This window comes from Struthio camelus, chromosome 1, assembly GCF_040807025.1.
Source record: "Struthio camelus isolate bStrCam1 chromosome 1, bStrCam1.hap1, whole genome shotgun sequence".
Lineage (NCBI taxonomy): Eukaryota > Metazoa > Chordata > Aves > Struthioniformes > Struthionidae > Struthio > Struthio camelus.
The window spans coordinates 206,133,164-206,154,130 of record NC_090942.1 but is presented as its reverse complement, the minus strand read 5'-3'; the positions used below and the strand labels follow the sequence as shown (position 1 = coordinate 206,154,130).

The 20,967-nt window shown below is 42.7% G+C and overlaps 1 protein-coding gene across 3 annotated transcripts in view; it reads right to left on the bottom strand.

Annotated features, from left to right (window-relative positions):
• LOC104149925 (vitelline membrane outer layer protein 1) overlaps positions 1 to 20,967 on the bottom strand; it is a 59,209-nt gene that overhangs the window by 10,796 nt on the left and 27,446 nt on the right. For 2 of the 3 annotated variants that reach the window (XM_068930347.1, XM_068930346.1), the window contains 4 exons: positions 20,158 to 20,256; positions 19,308 to 19,424; positions 18,543 to 18,637; positions 15,290 to 17,805 (listed from right to left, as the gene is read on the bottom strand). In XM_068930347.1, coding sequence (XP_068786448.1) covers positions 17,472 to 17,805; positions 18,543 to 18,637; positions 19,308 to 19,424; positions 20,158 to 20,256 — 645 coding nt within the window. In that variant the 3' untranslated portion in view covers positions 15,290 to 17,471. Of the gene's footprint in view, positions 1 to 15,289; positions 17,806 to 18,542; positions 18,638 to 19,307; positions 19,425 to 20,157; positions 20,257 to 20,967 lie in introns of those variants that run through there. The other variant, XM_068930348.1, reaches the window with a different exon arrangement.

Here is a 20,967-nt window from a genome sequence, read left to right as displayed (position 1 = left end):
ACCAACTTTTGGTTCATCACTGAGTATCTTCCTGCTGGCTGCCTTTAAACTGAGGGCTAGCTTCTCATCAGAACTTGGTTTTAGGATGTTTTGAAGAGTGGACTCTTTCTCCATCCCCATGACCAGAACTTTCATTCTGTGACATAGACTGCGTCTACATCATTCATGTCTCCCTGCGAGATGTTTCAAAGGTAGCTGAACTTTTTAGTTGAAGAGGGAAGAGGTCCTTCGCATGCATCAATATTCTGCACTGTTAAGCGGCTAGATATTGGTAACCCAGGAAAAGGTTAACCTACAGGTTGCACGCATTGGACCAAAGTAAGTCCCTTTCCAGAGCTCATACATAATCAACTTATCACAAGCAAAAAGAGATTGGGAGCTTTCCTAGACAGTCTCTCCATGCATAAAACCTCTCCTCACAAATCTCACCCTCCAAACATCCTGAAAGGTGCAACTGAGGGCATTGTTCTGATCTGCCTTCACTCTCTTCCCTTCAGACACAAGCCTTCCTCCTTCTGTCCAGACTATTCTATGTCACGACCAAGAGTACCGTCGCTGGTAGTCAGGGAATCCTCCAGCAGAGTTCAATAAATTCATCTAAGAAAGCCTCGGTCCTGGACATCTATTAAGCAGCCTTCTTGAGCTCTTTCTGTCAATCACCATGAGGGCACCAAGTGCAGTTCCAAATTCTGCAGAGCTATCCTACAGCATTTTTCTCCTAAAGTCCCCGACAGTCATCTGCAAGTAAATTACAGAAGAGGCTCCACTTACTGTATCCTAGTCCTTTCATACACTCACAGTGGAAAATGAATCATTTATCCATCACTGGAGTTTGTGATGTGCTATCCATGTGCCCACTCACTCTACAGTCTTTTTACTCTCTCCCTCAGAAACCCGAGTCATTAATAGGATAAATGTGTGCTAGCACAGGCAACAGTCCAACCTTAGGTCATTGTGTGGACCATGAGGGCAGTAGGATACATGCATATGCACTCAGGTACTGCAAAGGCAAAAAGTCTGCAAGCTTTCTGCAAGTTATTGAATGTTTTAAGCAATAAGCCTAATTTAAAAATGATTTTAAGTATTTCAGGGTGAGTCTATCTACTATTTTCAGCCCCTTCACTTCCCACACAGCATTATAACTGTAACATGGAGTTCACTACAAATGACTCTGGCTGAGTGTTGGCAGGAGAGCAACTAACTGGGAACACAGCCATTTCTACCAGTGCTACCAGGCAGCTCTGGGAAGAGTTGTGCCTGCTTACAGTGTCCTTGCGTCTGTGCACAACCAGCTGTGCCCAAGGTCAACATTTAATCCTAAGCGAATACATTTATGGATACTATTTAGGCTGAGCATAATCACAGCTCTTTATTGTTATCGCTATTAGTGTTACCAGGCTCAAGATATGAGGAATCTTGAGGCAGTCCTAGAAGACAGTGTGAATTTCTCCAAAATTATTATTAAAAATGAGAAAGAATTGTGCCATGATTTGGGGCCAGCTTATCTTTGGGAATTTGCACTTCAGTTGCCTATCTCAGGGGATGTTTCTCACAAAAAGTATTGCAGGTTATCACGGTTTCAGAAGCAACCCCGCATTCTAGTCCCTCCCCCTCCCTCTTGCCCTGCTGCTCATCAAAGAAACATTCGATCACTTGTGCATCAATAAATTCCCAAATATTCACAGACTCATAGAATAATCCAGGCTGGAGGGGCCTCTGTAGCTCAGTTGGTCCAATCTGTACACACAGAGCAAAGGCAACTTCAAAGTTATAAGAAGGTGCTCAAGGTCTTTTCGTGATCAGACTCTGGACATATCTGAAGACGGAGATTTCACATCTTTTCTTGGCCCCTGCTCCTGTGCTTTCCACCTTCACTGTGAAGAATTCTTTGTCGTGTTTAATCAGGATCTCCCTGGCTGCAACACGTGAGTCTTTCCGCTAGTCCTTTTTCTATGCATTTCCAAGAGACCAGCTCCACCTTCTCTGCATGCTCCCACCAGGTGGTTGTAGATAGCAACAAGATCCACCTCAGCTTTCTCTTCTTCAGCCTGAACAAACCCAGCTATCAGCCTCTCATGATATGCCATGAGCTCCAGCCCCTGACTATCCCAGTGGCCATCCACTGGACTCACCTCAGTGTATCAATGTCTTGTACTGGAGAGCACAAAATCAGATGCAGCACTCCAGAAGAAGCCTCATAAGTACTGAATAATCACTTACCTTGATCCACTGACAATACACATATTGATGCAGCACAGAATGCAGACAGCCTTCATTGTCTTTAAGGCACACTGCTGACTCCTATTCAGCCAGGACAGCCAGGTCCTCAACTGCAGCAATGCTGCTATCTGGGATGATTCCATCCACAGGCAGGACACTGGATTCCTCTCCGCTGAAGTTCACGAGATTGCTGTCAGACCATTTCTTCAGCCTGACAAGATTCTTGTGAGTAACAACCCTGCTGTCCAGCATATTGACCACTCCTCCCAGTTTGGTTTCATACATGAACTTCTAAGAGATCACTCTGTCCCATCATCTATGTCATAGATGAAGACATTAAACAGTACTGGCCGCAACATCAAACCTACAGGAACGTGACTACTGACCACCCACCAGCTGGACTGCAAACAGTCCAGCTGAACAGCCTTCAAGCCTAGGAATCCAACTAGTTTTTCATGCACCTGGTGGTCCATCTTTCCGTTACATCTCTCTCTAGTTTGGTTATAAGGACTGTAGGAGAGACCATGTCAAAGGTCTCGCTAGAGTCAAGGTAAACAACCTCCACTGCTCTCCTCAACCCACTGAGCCAGTCATATCATCACAGAAGTCAGTCGGATTTGTCAGGCACAATTCAGCCTTGGTAAATCCATGCTGGTGGATCTCAGTCATCTTCTTGTGCTCATAAATTACTTCCAGGAGGATTTGCTCCATCACCTTCCCAGGGACTGACTGGCCTGTAGTACTCTGGGTCTTCCTTCTTGCCCTTCTTGAAGCTGAATGGGATGTTTGCCTTTTGCCAGGCACCATGAACCTCCTGCGATTGCCATAACCTTTTGAAGATGACAGAGAGAGGCTTCACAGTGACATCAGCCAACTTCCTCAGCACTCTGATGCAGTCGGTCACGTCCCATGGATTTCTGCATGTGCATTTTACTTAAGCACCGTACCATCTCACTCTGCCAGCCGCTGTGAGGATGGCTCAAGCCCTCCATTACGACCAGGTCTGGTGATTAAGAGGAGACTTCCAGCTCTCTAGATAAGGCATAACCCTCTTCCTCTTCTTGATCAGGTGGTTTGTAGCAAGTGCCCACCATGATGCTCCCCACTTGCTGAACTTGTCTCTTATCCTTACTCAGGAGCTCTTGACCAGGCCACCTCACGGTCTTTAACAAAATGACATGCGTGTGAGCTGTTCTGCCTAAAGTACAATTTCCCTCCTCGTTTCCTAGTCTGTCCTTCCTAAAGAAGCTGCATTCATCTATCATAGCACTCTAGTCATGTGAGATATTTCATCATGTCCCTGTGATTCCAGTCATCCGAATGTGCAACTGCACATAAACTTCTGACTATTCTTTTATTCCCCATGCTGCATGTGTTTGGATAAAGGCACTTCAGAAGGGTCCCAGTTTGCACACCTTTCTCAGGGAAAGTGTGAGAGCCTGGGGTCATCTTTCCTGCACTAAACTCCTTCACCTCTTTTGGGCCTTTGGTCACCATCCCCTGACAATCCTGGTTTAAAGCCTTACTTACTAGGTTAGCAAGAATTTTGGCAAAGTTGGTCTTGCCTCACTTTGTCAGATGGATCGTATCTTCCCCTGGCTGTCCTTAGTCCTCAAAGAAGATAGTCGTAAGAGCTGAAGCCTTGCCTGTAATACCAGCTGCACAACTAGAAATTGACCCACAGGATGCACCCACTTTGACCTGAGCCTCTCCGGTCCACCAGCAGGATTGAGGAGAATCCCTTCTGGGCTCCCATGCCCTCCACAACTTTTTGGCCTCACCTGTTGCCAGGGCCCTATACCTACTGGACACTGGCACCTATGCATGTGGTGAAGGAACCTTCCTCCTGTTTCAGGTCACAAACATTCAGCCTTCCCCATCCTCCACCTGCTTGAGTATAGCCCTTCGCCATCCCTCCTTCCATGTGACATGGAGCAATCTTCTTTTCATCCTCCCTTATGTTGTGCAGTGGGCTCACCTCTTTCCTCCCTCAACTCCTTCACCTGGTGGTTCAGGCTCTTGGCCGGTGGATGACACCAGCAGGGATGTGCAGGTCATTCCTGCGGTGATCCCTGTCAGTGCTGTGCAGAATCCTGCCAGATCCAGGGGAACCCTGGCCTTGCCCAAGCAAACCAGTATCAACTGGCAGCCTGCTGGAAACCACTCTTAACATTAAAGTATCTTAAGCTGCAATTAAAACAAGTTCATCCACATAAAAAATAAAGTTTAAGGAAATAAGAACGGAGATATGAAACAATAACTCATCTCACATCTGCTTCTCTATCTGCTTTAGCTTCAAGATAATATCTGCGTCCCATCTCAAGCCCACCTAATTCCCCCAATGGTTTCTGCATTTTCTGTAGGCGCCCAGAGCTGGAGTTTGGTCCTCCCAACAAGTCGGGTAGCCACCCTCTTGTTGAAGGAAGGCAGCTTGAACAGGGAGCGCTTGCTCCCTCCTTTCCTTGTCTCAGCAGTTTCAGAGACCTGAGGGGTGCATACAGGACAGCCCTGCCTCCCCTTCCCCTCTGCTCTACCCCCAAGGAAAACATGTGGCACAGCCAGCTAATCAGAGAGGGATTTTCCCCTGTGGATGCTGAAATTTGTCTGAGTGGATGCAGTTCCTCAAGTCCCTGCCAAACAGTCTGGCTTCAAGCCCAGCTGGGAAAGCAGCAAGTTCACTCATGGGAACGTGACAAGAGCTGACAACTGCGCCATGCTCCCATGTGAAGCAGAGCAGTATACAGATAATCTGGGAGATTTTGTGCCCAGCTCCGAATCCCGCCTGGCTCCCTCACTGAGGATTAGACCATCTGTTTTGCAGCAGGGATTTTATGAAACAGTAAGTACCCAATATCTGGAGGGCTGTGACCAAGCCATCAATTCCCATCAACATTGACTGGTCATCCACAGCCAGTAAACCCGGAATAAGCTCTCCAGGCAATTCACTCGTTCTCTCTCTTCTCTCTCTCTATCTCTCTGACTGGAATACTTCACCTAAACACAAAGCTGGAAGAGCTGCATCTTGCCTCCTTAAAAAAAAAAAAAAAGAAGGAATAAGATTATCTTATTACTAAATCTCAGATACTGTCCCTATAACAGAAACAGAAATCAACAATCAAGGGACATGACCACTCACGAGCACCTGGACTACACATTTCAGGTGCCCATATTTAGTCAGGTGTATGTCAACTGAAGGCATTGTAGTTCAGATATCTGTCATTCATAATAAATAATTTTAGTAAGAAAATTTAGCCCCATTCTAAGAAATCACCTGCTCGTGTTTAATTTTAGTTGTTGTAAGTTACAGGAATATTCATGAACCTATACTAAACCTATGCTTAGTTACCTAACTGGACTGTGTTAATATTATATATTTAAAGCTTCAGTGAAAAGAACTTTATACAGTGCTAATTAGATGAATCATAATAGTTTTGTCTGGATTTTATAGAGTTTCAACTCACTCTCTGCTCACGTTTCTGAATAGAGCAAAATAGGAGGCTGAGTCACATTCAGGTTCTTGATAACCCCTCCTCATATCAACCTAGTTTCTATTTTTTCTAGGAAGTCCCATGGCGGCTGGTCATAGGTAGTCTTTCTTACATTCCAACAGGAACAGCTTATTCCCAGATTTAAATACTATGAGCCAGTCCATTCAGATTGTAAAAAATTTCTAAATTCACAGAACTGTATTTCTAGCTTATCTAGATCAGCACAAGCAGAAGAGTTGAGGCGGCAACCTGACATCCTAATGCATTATTTCTATTTTCCTTCCAACAGACTTCCATATTCTTTGTAACACCTCATGAAGGTTTTATACGATCCTTGCAGTTCAGAATATATTGCCAAGTGTTGACAAATTTATGCATGCAATGAACTGATTAAGTTTGTGTGCTTTATATTGCTTACAATATCATTTAAAATATTATAACTACTTTTAGAATTCAAAGTCAAAAGAATTAACTCCACATAGTTCTTCTGGCTTTATAAAGGGAATAATGCATCATACAGAGACTGAAGGAGTTTAATTTATATTGAGAAGAAAAGGAAATATAATCACAGACTATATCACATACTTATATTACTACTGATTTTACTGCAAGGTAACAGTATACATAGAAAACAATATACATAGTCTCAGTAGCAAAAGAATGATTCCAAGCGTCAAGATAAGAAGTAGTAGCTGAAAGCTAAAAAAAGTAAAAGTTCAGGCAAAATATGAGGGTGAATAGTCCTATCCTAATCCTATCTCAATTAAATGCTCTTCTGACTGCAATGAATAAAAAAACTTGCTTTCAGATAAATAGATGCTAATATTTCCTTATCACTGACCTCTAGCAGACCTGAGTGCCTGGTGAAAGCAGCACTTCCGCTCAAAGCTGAAAATAGTTCAAACTTCTAGACTAACAGTTATACAAGGATACATATAAGATGCCAAAGAAAAACAGGCTGCTCCCTGCAGAGTCAATTGCTCCAGCAGACTAATATGCAGGTCTGATGACTGAACTAGAGACCAAACCAGGAGGTACCAACTACAATTTGAACTCAGAGAGAAGAGTCTGAAATCAGTGTGGCAAAAGGAGGATTGTGGCAAAAGCTACTCCCTCAGGATATCAGAAATCAGCAATATATTTGACTAAAAGTCAAAAGATGTTTCCTTCCCCTTGAATGAAATTGGAGAGCAAGGAAGACAGCAGTTTACTGCATAGAGAATGATCCTTCAATCAGGGACACAGGCCACTTAAATAGAGAGGAAGTCTGAGCTGAAAGGTGGTGATTTGTCCCTAATTCCTATCCCAACACATATCAAAAGGAGCTTCAAGCTTCTGCTGTGGCTGTGCTTGTACCTGTAGTCTCAGGAGCCCAGCTGTACCAAATGGCACCTCACTGCACATGGGGACCTTCACTTCCAGCACCATCTCTCCCTGTAATATCATCAAAAGATGGTACCTTGAAGAAACAGCAGTGTTCCCACAGTGCCTGGAATTATATTGAAAATGGACCTCCATGAATGCAGCTTCTACATGAATGCAGCCCCTTCCACCTCCTCTCCATTTTATATTTCCCTTTTTTATCATCACACCCTGCTCAGACTTTGCTCTTGCTGTTGCAGGACCAAGCTACGCTCCTCTGCCACACACTCACCCTTCTCTGCTCCTTGCTGCTCACCCTCCCCATGAGGCTCTGCAGCATGCTTGGCATTTCTGCTTCAGCCTCACTCTCTTCCTCCTTCCTGCTAGTGCAGCCACTGTCTCTGAACGTTTTCACAGGTCTATTTATGCCAATGAAACACCTGGCAGAGATGATCATAAAGTAACTATGCGGTATGCTGGAGATGGCTGGAAAGAGTTTTTATATTCTGGAGACTGGGAGAATCAAAGCTGGCTTCACCAAAGAAAGAATCCTTAATTTCCAGAGGACTCTGAGTTACATCTAGCAGAAGGTACCTCTGAATATTGCCAGAACTTCTCCATTTGACAGGAGTGCCTGAATATATCTCCTGTGAGAAATATAGCCCAGCTGAGTAAGAGTGGACTCCTAAAACGACATACAATTTGTTTTCCCTAAGTATGTCTTACAGGATGGGAATTTCTCCCTTCAGGAGACTCCCATGAGCCTCCCAAAGGCAGCGTGATGGGATGAGACAGTCATTAGTGGGCAAGTTCACAGGTCTGAGAGCAGAAGCCCGGAGAGACAATATTTCCAGAGCTTCTTTCAAAGAGTGAAATGCAAATCTGCAGTCCACCAGGCTAGGAGTTGTGCCATCACGACACCTTGATCACTGTGAGAAGCCGGGAGCCAGATTAGGCATCACACAGCACAGCCTGTTCTGTTTCCCAGAATCCATTGTTTTTATACACAGTACTTACGTATTTTATAATATGAACTTTCCCGACTTTTAACCAAGCTTTTCCCATAGGATGAGACTTGCCCAAGTAAGTAATGCTGCTGCCTGCTTTATGCTAGAGAGGATCAAGCTCAACATTTCTTGGCCTTATGTAGCTGTAAACTTGGAGATCATGTGTGTAAAGTCTATTGGGTATGAACTCTACATTTGAAGCCTTTTCTGGATAGATTAGTTATTGAATATGCAGGGAGGGACTCCATGAAAAACATGCAGAATTACAAGGACAGCAGGAAGGCTTCATGACAAACGGCTCAGGGATCTCAAAGCTCAGACAAATTGCCCTGCGAAATCAACTTTGAAATGCAGAATTCTTGTTAAAGCATCCAGCAACCATAACTTAGGTTTTACCCTCAAAATGAATTCAAATCAGTTTAGATCAGATCATTACTGGTTTTGTGCTCTAATGGTGAAAAGTAAAGGTGTTAAATGTTTCCATTCACCCACCAGAATCAATTTTTTGCTTGCTGTATTAACAATGCCAGGAAAAATGATGAAACAACTTTCTTTAACTTTATAGTGATATGGAGTGGAAGAAAGAAAAGCTAAAGGGGGAGGAAAACAGGTGGGGAACAGTAAATAAAGCACCTCTCTCAATACTTTGATATCATATAGATTCAAAAACAGCTAGAGGAATATCAAGATAATAAAGGCATAAGGCATAAACAGCGTGGGAGAGGATTGATGGAAAAGCTTACATTTGTATAAAGTGTCACGATTTCAGATCAACCTATATTCTACTCTTTCTCTGGTCTTTCTGCACTGCATGACTCCCTAAGTATGTGCTTCTTTGTGATGAAGCAAACATCAGACTGGGCCAGACTCCCTCAAACTGGGCCAGAGCTCAATATACTGCTATTTTGCAGCTTGGCCGTTCTTCCCTTCAGTAGTCTGTGACCGGTGGTGAACAGTCCCAAGACTCCCTGGCTATGTCAAAATATTTTCTTATGTCCCTCAGCAAAATGAAAGAAACTAGTGAACAGTCCAGACATGCCCACATTGCAGCCCTTGTTCATTCAGCTTTCCAGAAGTTGCCCCTTCCATTCTGAATGGCTCCTTGCAGCAACCTCCTCAGCATGGCAAAGCATCGCTTCTCTTTCAGCCAAAGTTTTCATCCAGGTTACTCCATTCCCATATTTTCTTCCTTCAATATTGTCATAGACTTAATCTGGAGGTGATAGTTCAGCTATCATCTCTTAACATCATCTTCAGATTTACCTTGAACATCCTTATTTTTCTTTCTGTTGGGTGTTCAACTGGAATGAAGACATCATGCCTCAACACTGAAATAAAGCATTTCAGACTTGAAACATTCCAAAAACTCTTTTATATAGTCCATGTCTATTTTACTTAAAAAAAAGAAAAAAAACGTGGCTGGGGACACACACCATGGCCTGAGGCCAAGTGGCTCCCTGCACACTGCTGAGAATTGCTATCCCATTTAACAGATTTATCTTGTAAAGGGCTGTTTGGAGCAGGCCAAAACAGCCAAGGAGGAGCTAACAGTGGGCAGTCTGCCTCCACTGCTCAAGCTTACTCCCTCGCTCTCCTTTAGTTGAAAGCATTAAAATACCCATAAATTATTAATCAATTGTTACAGATCAGCTCCATTTCTGCTGTAGGATAGTATCAATAAATATCTTCAGTTATGACCTAGAACAGAGAACAAGGCCCTAAATGACTAGGAGAACAGGGATGAAATGGCACAAGAGAAACTGTAGACTGAATGTCAAGGGAAAGCTCTCTATCTGCCAAAACCATTGTTTTATAGACTGACTTCCCTGCTATGTGATGGGAGGCCCAGCATTTAAGGGGAGCATTTAAAACTAGGCAGAAAGAACACATGGCCAGTCAGAAACAACATAGCCCTGGGAAAGAGATTATCGGCGTAATTATTGTTTCTGTTCTAATTTATTTTGCACTCACCAGTATGCTTTATGAAGATAAATGATTAAGTTCTTTCCCGTCTATAACTTATGTGATACTATAAGCTTTCACAAGAGGTTTATAAAACCAAATTCGCAAGCAAATGGGACAGCAAAAAATGTCTGAATATTGCAGGGCACTTCTGCAATGTGGGATTTAAATTTACTTTGCCACATGTGAGACACCTGACAGGGTGACAACTGTGGCATTCTTTGTGTCAGCATAAAAAATGATTTGACTATTTACAACATACTCTTCAGGTCTGTGAAAGCCTCTGGAGCTTTCTTTATGCTGGAGGAAAGATTTAGCTATGTTTCTATGGAAACCATAACCATTATATAAAAGCCTGCTTAACAGGCAAGACTGTGTCACAGTATCTCATTCAAGATGAGCAACTTCCAAGACATCTCATTGATAAATTTCCAGCTGGGTTTTAAAGTCTAGCAGGACACCAGTGGATTTCTTTCACCAGAGTGAAAGTCAGTGGGTACTACTGGCTAACTACTTAGCACTGTAGCATAAGTGTTATAAACTCACATGGAAAGTTGCAGTCATTTTGCCAGACTTGAAAGGAAATTTTGGAAGAGGTAGATCATACAGTAATGATTTCCTAAGTTTGTGTCTTGTTCCTTTCTCACTTATGCCCTATTTTATACATGTGTAACAACATGTACTCCAATGTGACCCTGAAGAGAAACAGTTTTGTCTTTTCTTGAAATATTCAAGTGCTCCCAGCTCTTTGTTTGCAAATACCTAGAAAAAGAAGTGGTATTTTCTTCAGTTAGTTACTACTTATCCTCAGATGAAAGTCTCCTTTGAAGTTAAGAACTTTGTCCCTTTGATACTGCTCTTCCTGGGGAGCGCACGGAAGTTGCTTCTCATGGTAGAACACAAACGCAGTAGAGGGCAGTTGTCAGAATTTATTTTCATCCTTAGAAAGGCAGATGTTCAAATAAACTTTTAGAATATATTTAATGTTTTCCCAGTGGCAACAGTTCCCTGCCATGCTGTGGATGTCACTGCAATGAACTAGAAATACTAAAGCTCATCATATTTGATAAGCACCATATTGGCAAAAGGTGAGAAGGAAAGTTGCTTTATAAATCTCACCATAAAAAGTTCACTGATATGAAAAAAAAATGCTGGTAGGAGGAGCAAGGATTGAAAGGCATTGTATGTATTGTATCAGATTAGGGGATATCAAATTAATTCTTCAGTCAACTTCTACTACTTGTAAAAAGGGCAAGAGATTAAAATACTTTTGAATAGCGTAGGAGGAGATTGTCATTTAGGGAGTGAATGGCACTTTGTGAATCTTAACAAAGTTATTCATGTGCATTTTGGTCAATGCACTTCTAAGTCATTCACAAAACAGATACAGAGCGCTCTCGCCATGAAAAAGGGCTTAGATCAGCAGAGATCTCAGATCCACTCAGGGCCTGATCCTGCAACGATTCATGGATGAACCTAACTTTTCATACTGTCATGTTCTCTCTGAAAACATGGTTATTTACCATAGACTGATTTAAGTGCATCCATTTATCTTTACAACTTTGCAGCTTCAGTACTTGTTTTCTCTGCTACACAGCCACTAGGGCTATTTGATGTCCATTCTGATGGTTTATGCTCATTAGGAAGTGGACCAAACTACTATTATAGCTCTCCATTGCTGCCATGAAACTGGTTTTGACCGATCAAAAATAAATTGTTGTTCCCTTTTGCTAGAGGGACTTGTTTGTTCTTGCGGCCAAATCTCTTTGAACTAGTTGGATTGTAGTGGTAGCCATCAAACCTTGCCAAGCTATAGATGATCAATCTTATGTTGTAAGCTGTTGCGAGGTGATTTTGGCCTACTGAGTTTTGATCTGATGAGATATGGAAAGTGAAGGAAATATGTACCAAAAGAGAAATAGTCTATAGAAAAGTTCCACTTTGTCTGCTCAAGAGAAATGTGGTTTCTATATATCCAGTATTGCCACTTTGCTGTTAATTCTGTTTCTGAGCTGCTAGGCAGGACTTTACCTGCGACCTCTTGGCTCATTCAGTCTCTCCAGCTTTCACTGAACCAAGCAGGCACCTTCTGCTCCCCGCTCCTGCTGGGACAATAGTTTCTGACTTCACTTGATAAAGTCTGGACTGCCTTGGATAGGCTCTATTCTGCAGAGATTAAGACAAACCAGCCAGGTACAAACCATGCAACAACTTCTTAGACAAAAGTTAGGAATCAAGAGCACTACCACAAATACAGAGTCCTGAGGGCCTCAGCTTTAGGGGTAAGAATGAAAGCCAGAATTTAATCCTTCCTGAATGCCCCGTTGCTCTTCTGTTCAGGACCCACAGATTAACATTCTCTGCTGCTCATATTTTGTAGCAACATTTCTGAATAACTGTACTCTTAAAATTCTAAAACAGATGTTTTCAGCTTTTTCCTCACTGATAATCATGCTAGCTAATTAGAATTGGCTCTAAGGGCTAGCAAAGATAACTATGACAGATTGAGTAAGAGCTGCATGGTGCACATCTCCATCCTGCATAGCACTAACAATTTCATGTACCTAAAGCACCTTCAGATGTTTTTTTTGCATCTCACAAAAATGAATAACTTAAGCCTCAGAACACCTCTGTGATGGAGGGAATATTTATTTTCCTTATGCAGAGAGGTCAACCCATCCGTAAAGGCTAAGGCCTAAGTTTCTAGAAATAGTATCAAAACTCAGCTCATTTGAGCACCGCTGCCAGTAGGTTTGTTTCGAGCCCTATTCAGTCTTATTAAATAGAACTGGCTTTTAAAAATCACTTCTAGAAATCTGTACACCTGCTGCTGCTGCCACCTGCTTTCCTGGGAGCTGGGCCACACGTGCTTGGACAGGTGGGAAACTTCTCTTTCCCTTCCCCAAGCGTGCTCAAATTTCAATCAAAAAACCTCCACATTATCGGTGGTGCTGGAATAATGCTTGCTTGTTCCTCAGTCTTGTCTCTGGTCCTACTGTCAGGAATGGGCTGGCAGTTCTTTGGCAACATGTTCCTGACTGCTAGGTGCGCCAAGGACACACAGTGACTTTTGAAAGTAAAGTAGCTATTGCTACTCACGGTTTCTAGATAGCCACAGTTGCAGCCACATCAGTTCTAGTGCACTTTGCTGATGCATTAGTCATTCATTTTAGTTGAAAGAGTTTGATTCTTCTACCCAAAATGCTTCTTGAATTAGTGCTCTAAATAGCTGAGATCTACTCAGCTTGAGCGTCTAAATTCAAAACCCACTCTATTTTTCTGTATATGCTCCATATTATGCAAGTAGACTATTAGAGGAGGTCTGGCTGAAGGTATTACATCAGTTTTCAGAAGACAAAAAGAATTCATTTGATTTTGAAACTACTGTTAAAACATGATAAAGACAGTGAAGAGGAGGCTGTACTCCTTTCACCAAACATTTCTTGGAATAGCACTAGTTTGGAGTGTCTGTTTGCACATCGATGTGAGGCTATGTTACACCTGGCATAATTGGGAAGTGTAAAAGGTCAGTTTAGTTGATGGTGTGATTAATCCTTCCCTCAGTACAACCTCAAAACTTAACTGAATCATCCTTTGCAGAGAAGCAGCAGATGTTCAGAGCCTTCCAGCTTGGCCTACCCACTGGATAAGAAATGTGTGACATGAAGCCTAAGCTAGTTCAATTATCCACACACACATAAGCAAGCATGCACCAGTTCTTGGATAAATGTTTCAAAGAAAAGTAGTTCCTTCTTTCAGGCACTTCAGGCCAACGCTAACGGCTGTTCCAAGGTTTAACTCTCGTAGAAAACAACTCTAACTGGAAAACACAGCAACTACCAAACCTTCTTTCTCCGCACAGAACTGCTTCTTTGGGAAACCAGCTGCACACACACCTTAGATTCAAACAGCATGGTTTTTTTCCAAGACACAGAACTTGCTCACATGCTCAGAAAAAGCACTTGAAATGTGATGTTTCCATATTTGTTGGTGATACTGAAGGTAAGATGTTATATATAAAATATATGACAGTTTTTGCTTCTCCTACTCACTCTGGTGAAAGTTGACCAGTAGTCGGCCTTGGAAGTCTTGTCTGCAGTGCATATACTCGCCTCTGCCTGAGTAAATGGATTCTAAAGACTTTGTAAGACCACACAGACAGTGTCACAGACAATGTTCTCCTTCACAAATGAAGCTCAATTTGTTCAGATAAGTGCAGCTATTCTTGTTTTTACTTCCTCAGATCTCACCTCATTAATTATGCTGGATGACGAGTTTGCAAGCTGAAACAATCCTTATCTCACAATAAAAAGGAAGTCAAGCAACCAGATGCAACTTAAGATATGTCCATGCGTGAGGGCTGAAAACACTATGCTAAGTTTATATTTGGTCCATAAACAAAGGGACAAGTGAATCAAAAAGCCCAGTTAACTGTGATAGCAATAGATAATATAGCTTTAGTTCAATTTAGTTTAGCTTGTTAGGAAAAGGTTGCTACCTCTGTCGGTGATAAAATTATAAAATGCTACCCTGAAGCCATGAATCCCTTGTATTTCAAACGCTGACTAGGCCAATTAAGCCTAATAAGCCTCTCTACAACAAAAGAATAGCTCTTTTAAAATGTCTTCAGTCAAGAGCAGGACAGAAGGCCAGTTAGAGAAATACCTAAAAATACAAAATTAAAAAAAAATTCCAACTTAAAAGATTTAGCAATAAGCCAGATCCTAAGATTAAATAAATCAGTGTCATGCAAATTTGCACCAGAGGATCTGGCTAGAAAGTTTCATATTAATTTTTAAAAATAGTTACATCATTCAAATCCAGGAATCTTTTAAAGGTTGCACTGCTGAGGCCTTGGGAAGTTCTTCACTTGAGGTAATGGCATGATGTCAATAGAGATGCATTAATTTACTCCAGCTGAGGCTGTGCTTCAGTAAGCAAATGATAGGTAACAGTACCCTGCACAATACAGACAGAGCCAAGAGAAATGTTTTATATGCCACTTGGTTACAGAAGTTTCGATCAAGTCTGAGTTCTTTATGGCGGATTTCTCCATTTATCATCCACCGCTTGGAAAATTCCTATGTTAGCAAAAATGAGGACTGGGAGGCAAAATGACACAACAACGTGAGAAACTGTTGCATGCTCCAAAGACCAGCATTGGAGAACATTAGCAAGCATCAAACCTCCAGTGAACATGCTATAATTGTTGTTGGTTCATTTTATTTTCCCCAAGAAAATTCACCCTCATCACTTCTCTCTGTCAGAGAAAATTTTTATTGCACCAAGCATTAGATAACGAAAACTGCCACCAGAGACAGGACATGGCTTGACAGACCATTGATCTACACAAGAGTAGATCCCTAATTTTTTATCAAAACTCTTTTAAGTAAAGTAGCTCTATAGTTGCTCTATTCTTTTACCTGCTATATTCCATGTCTCTTAAAACTCAATTATTGCTCAAGTATTTTTTGAAATAAGTGATAGGAAGAAAATTTCACATGGATAAATAATGAGAGTGCAGACTAAGCAGAGGGTATGAACTGGTACAAGGTAACCACCACCCATCAGCTCCTCGCTTTTCCACATAGTTGTCCTCCTGAACAGAACCCCTCCACAGCCCAGCTAGTCAACAAGGTCATGACAACACCAGGCCCTTGCCTTGTTTTGAGTACAGAGACACATAATGCACTGCTTTGAGGGAATAGCAACAGTGACACAACAGTGACACCTCCTAAAAGGTTCTCAGAGAGACATTAAATCTCCTTGAACTCCTGTCAGAGAGGTCCAGTAGCTCAGACATTAGGGCAGGATAATATTCTCCAAATAAATCCATAAAGTACATTCTATACATCTAGCACACCAGGACAAGCTAACTCCAAACTTAGACAGCAAATTGGAACATAAAAAATGGATCAATGAGAAAGACATTTTTTGTTTTTAGTTTGGATTCTCCCTAATTCTATTTAGAGCGTGAAGCCCAAAGACAATAAACAAGAAAACAAGTCACGTGAAAAACAGTCTTGCGTTAACAGCTAGGAGAGCCAGTGGAGGGAGCATGCTGAAGCTTCAATACAGACATATTACCGGCAAAGAACGAAAGGAGAATGCACAGTAAGCTGGAGTCTACTCTCACTTTTGTAACCCACTGGAGATGGTGGCTCAAAGGTTTTTAAGTACTTCCCTGATAAGGAAATCTAAAGCGGTAAAAAGGGAGGTACAGCCCACCCAGCTGGCACCCTAGCCACACTTATGTGCAAGTACTCTTTCTAAACATGCTTCCTAAGGCAGAAACTCAAACATGAGCTAAGAGACTACTTGTAAAACACATGAACAAAACTTGGAGAAACTAAAGACAAAGTTAGGAGTAGGCAATGATGCCAAACCTTTGCTGCTGCACATGAGCCCACCCAAACTTCGATTTCCTCCAGTTCAGTTCACAGCATTTTGGTCAGAGACCTCAAGTAGACCCAAACTAATAACAATTCTTCCCTGTCTGTCATGTTACCAGGTCAAATATTGTTTCAAACAAAGTTGCCCATTCAAACGAATGGGCAGAGCAAATCTGAAAGAAACTCACCAGTCAGAGAAGAAAAAGGTGAGAAGACCATTCATCAGTTTTAAGCAATCATCAGAGACAGGGTATTGTCACTGTGATATGCTACCAGTTACATAGCATGATGATTGTTTTAAGCACAATAACACCTGGGAAACTATGAGAAGATACACTAAGGTAGTGGTAGCTGTAACAGGCACTATCATCTAAGGTATGCAGACACAGGCAGGCATATGCAAACAGAAGCTAAACCACAAGAGCCTGGGGCTTTCCATGCAGACTAACTGCAAATGCAAAGATAAGGGTATTGCTTGCTTGCCACTGTAAGTGTCTGGGGACACCACATGCGGAGGTGGAAGAGAAAGCCTAGCCAAATGACAGATGTGGGCATGAGGCTACAGCCTGGAAGTAAGCCTAGAAAGAGAGGTCTTCTGGGCTTTGCTGGAAAGGTACTATTTCACTGCAGACCCATTGACTCCAATTATTTGTTTTTGCCACATTCAGAGAAATAAGATTTTCTGTATATTGTTTGGAAATAAGCAAGGCTGTATAATGCGAGAAGGTCAGGAGGCAGATGTCCCTTTTGAAAGCCTGTCTAGGCTAAGGGAAGCTATGGTATAGTGTTACTTGGATCGCTTCCCTGTACTATCCCTTAGTACATGGCAGAGACACTGTCTTTCACTCACCTCTTCCCTCTCACTCACTCAGCTAGGAAAGGCTCTTTCTCACCTTTCCCTCTTGCTGCTTCCCTTCATGGTTCTCTTTCTTGCCCATCTGCTATGGATATGGAGGCAAACCATGCTCATAAGTTTGGGCTTAGTCGAAAAATCACAGCAATTTCTCAGTATAATGTTACGGCCAAGCTTTACTGATGCTTCATTTGTTGTGGGATGTGTGAGGCAGTGATGAAGATGGAGAAAGTGCTCCGCTACAGCAGAAGAACTTCCCATTGTTGAGCGATGTGTCATCCTGAAGCCCCTGTGGGGGCTCCACCTTCGTCTGGAGACCACATATGTTGCAGCTGTTGCTCCATGGGCCAAAACTACCCCACGAAAGTCCATCACCTACTAGCACAGTTGCATCTGAGCATCTGAACCGGATGTGGTTGGCTGCTGTATCATCACCTCCTCCTTGAGATTTCTCTGTTCTCAGTGAGAAGGAGATCAAGTAACCTCTAGGATAAACCTGGAAGCTGGTCCAGGTTCCCCACCTGCCAAAAAAAGCAGACAGAGTGATGTCTAGGCTCTGCAAACCACTAGGGAGTGCCCCTTCTCCTTGCCATGCTGCCCTCAGGCTTAACACTTCCTTTGCTCACAGCAGTGACCAGTGCAGCATCCTGCGGATGTCTGGGGCCTCTTGCCTTCTCCAATTTTCCCCTCTTTCAAGGGTGTCCTTTTCTCTTTATTTGTACTCATTAGGAAAAGAACAACAGGAAATCCTGGACTAGATTGTCGTGGTTTTGGTGGAAACTCCAAGGATAGCCTGTGCACGTTTTGTGATGAATTCCTGACTATTCTCACACATACACATCAGATAGCAACGAGAAAAAAAAACTCTGCAGTCCTGCAGTGCAGTGCTATTCATGTCAGCAGGCTCAGGACCTCACCCAAAGAGTTTCTAAATGTATGGCTGAAGGTGCCTTTCCTCACATTTGCCACATGTGTTTCAAATTTCCAACAAGAACTGTAGTCCTGGGGTTGTACTTCTGGTGCTCATAGTGCTCTGCAGAAATTTCAAGAGAAAACAGAAGGTAACAATGTGAAACAGCCATGTTCGCCTACACTGACAATGGATGAACAAAAAACCCAAACACCTGTTTTAGCTCACTTTCTACTCCAGCCCTGTGCAAATGAAACACTCAGCAAAGAGTGCCCTTCAAATGGTGGCACCTATGGAAATTTTCTGAGCCAGTGCATGACAAATGAAAGAAACTACAGCATTACTTACTTCCCCACTAAAGACTCAATGATTGAGTTATCTTGACAACGCAGACGTATGCCATTCAGCGCTGTGTTATCTCTTCCAGACTGGGAGGGCTCCACCTATAGTAGAAGACATACAGGGACAGAGGTAAAGGCAAGGCAGAGGAAGGCCAGGAAATGTCCTTTAAGTGCATGTCATTAACAATTCCAATTCCTTTCTGCAATGAGAAGCAGAAAATACCTTAGGAAGCATGTGAGAAAAGATGCCTGTCACACTGGTAAACTGCAATATATCTAAACAACCGTTTTTACCGGTTCTTTCATTATGTTTTCTAACTCCAGATCCAATACGTAAGATAGAGACTCTTAATCCGAGCTGAGGAGTGAAAGGCAGACGCCTCTCTCCCTCACTGCAGCACTGCATTTCAGCATTGATGTGGCTTCTCCCAGCAACATTAGCCAAATGTGCATGATGCGTTTGCTAGCCTATGTCTTTCCAGTTTGAGAGCAAAATAATTCTGGCATTGACCTGTTTTTTGCTGTATTTTATAGGAAACCTCCTGGCCTAAAAAGATCATATTTTTCTTTGCTGACGTAACTATGGTGGCAGCATTTTCTAGGCTAAGTTTACCCAAAGACTCAGAATTTAATATACAGGCTATCAGAGTCAGGAGGGGCAAAAGCTCTGCATCAGGTCCTTAGAGTTTGGAGAAGCCCTTCCTGGGAGACGGAGAAGGGGGGGAAGTGGGACACAAGGACAAGAGATGGTAGGAAGTAGGAAGAGTTTTACCTTCAGCTCAAATCCACTGGCATAGCCGTAGCGACAAAATTGCCGACTCCCCCAGTGGCTCCAGTGGCCTCCATTAGGCACAGTGAGGACAGAGATATATTTGCGTGCCCCTGTGTCCTCAAGGCAGAGAGAGAGGAACGGAATGAGCGTGGCTGGTGTGAGGAGCTTCATATTTTCCAACCCCGATCTGCTGAAGGAGAGCTAGTATATGGTCAGGGGAATTTATACCCCGTCAGGGCAGCTTGGATTTTCCCATCAGTTCATTGAAAAGCGCTGAGGGAACAATAGCTTTTCTCCAGGGAACAACACAGCCCTTGCTGACCTGCTCTTGGTGCCAGCGACGAGCTCTCTTGGAAGCACAGAGAGTTCAACAGCAAACATACAGCACATGCTGCGGCTACGAGGCTATTTGTCATCACTGAACGACTACACAGAGATCTTTGTGGCCCTTTCTGTGTTCGTGGATACCTGTGGAACAACTTTACAGAGGCTTAATGTGGATTCCCACAGCTGGCTATGCAAATACTTGGCCCATGGTACGTTTATCCTCTGAAGGAAACTGTAATAACTGGTTTAGCTGTTTCTGGAGGTCTGGCAAGGCAGATCAAACTATACAAAAAAATCACAAACGTGACTTAAGCAGGGACCCAGTCTGGAAAAAAGAATGGATAAGCTTGCATCCTGGGTCTCCCAGCATCCCCTAATGAATGGGATTCCTGGTAAGCTTGACATATGTGCTGGGCATTTATTTTTTCAGTATCAATTATTTCCCGCTGTCTCTTTGAGCTCAGTAAAAAACACTGTGCTTTCTGACAAACTTAACTGATGTCAGACAAGCTAGGATACTTACAGTGATTGTCACGGAGAATGCAAAATAGATGGCACTGGGACGGCGTGGGGGGGACACAGGTTTTCCAGAAAGATGAGGCTGAACTTGAGTGCGCTGTCTCTGAGGAGGACACAAGGCAGAGAGAGGTGAATTTAAAACCTTGGATTTGAGAGACTCTTTTAACATACAAACAATTTATGCTCACTGTGGCCGGTAGTCAGATTAGCTGGCCCTAGCGGAAGCTATTTCTCAACTTAGGAAGCCAGGAAGGGAAAAAAGGAACGTGTCTCATGGCTCAGGATTTTACAGCACGGTTCATTACCAAGCCTTGAAAGGCAGGAAGGCAAAGAGTTTCTCTCTTCTAGTTTTGCCATTTAATCTCAGGTCTATTCCCACTATTCTTAACCCATTAAAAGGTAATTTAGTCTTTCACACCCTTCACTCTGTACTCCCCACCTCCTTGTCAGTACTTCTGGGCTCCAGTTCATGCTAATTCCAGTTTTCTTAGACTCAGCATCCATTCTTCAGCCATTTGGTTCCTGTCTGACCACCTGAGCCCTGCTGTACGGAGAGGTGATTCTTGCTCTGCGAAACAGTATAAGATGAAGATAAAAGTATTCCTCATTAACTACTAAGATCTGACCTACAAGATGAAGATGATATGGGCAATTTCTGCTTCCTTAGAGGAAACGCATCCTGTTAGACAGACTATTGTATCAGAAGAAAAAAAATCAGGGCCTACAAATAAGAACCTTGGAATAGGGAACCAACTTCAGCCTCATAACAGCTAGGTGAAATTAAGCTTCTGCATACAATGTCCTGAAAAAAAGA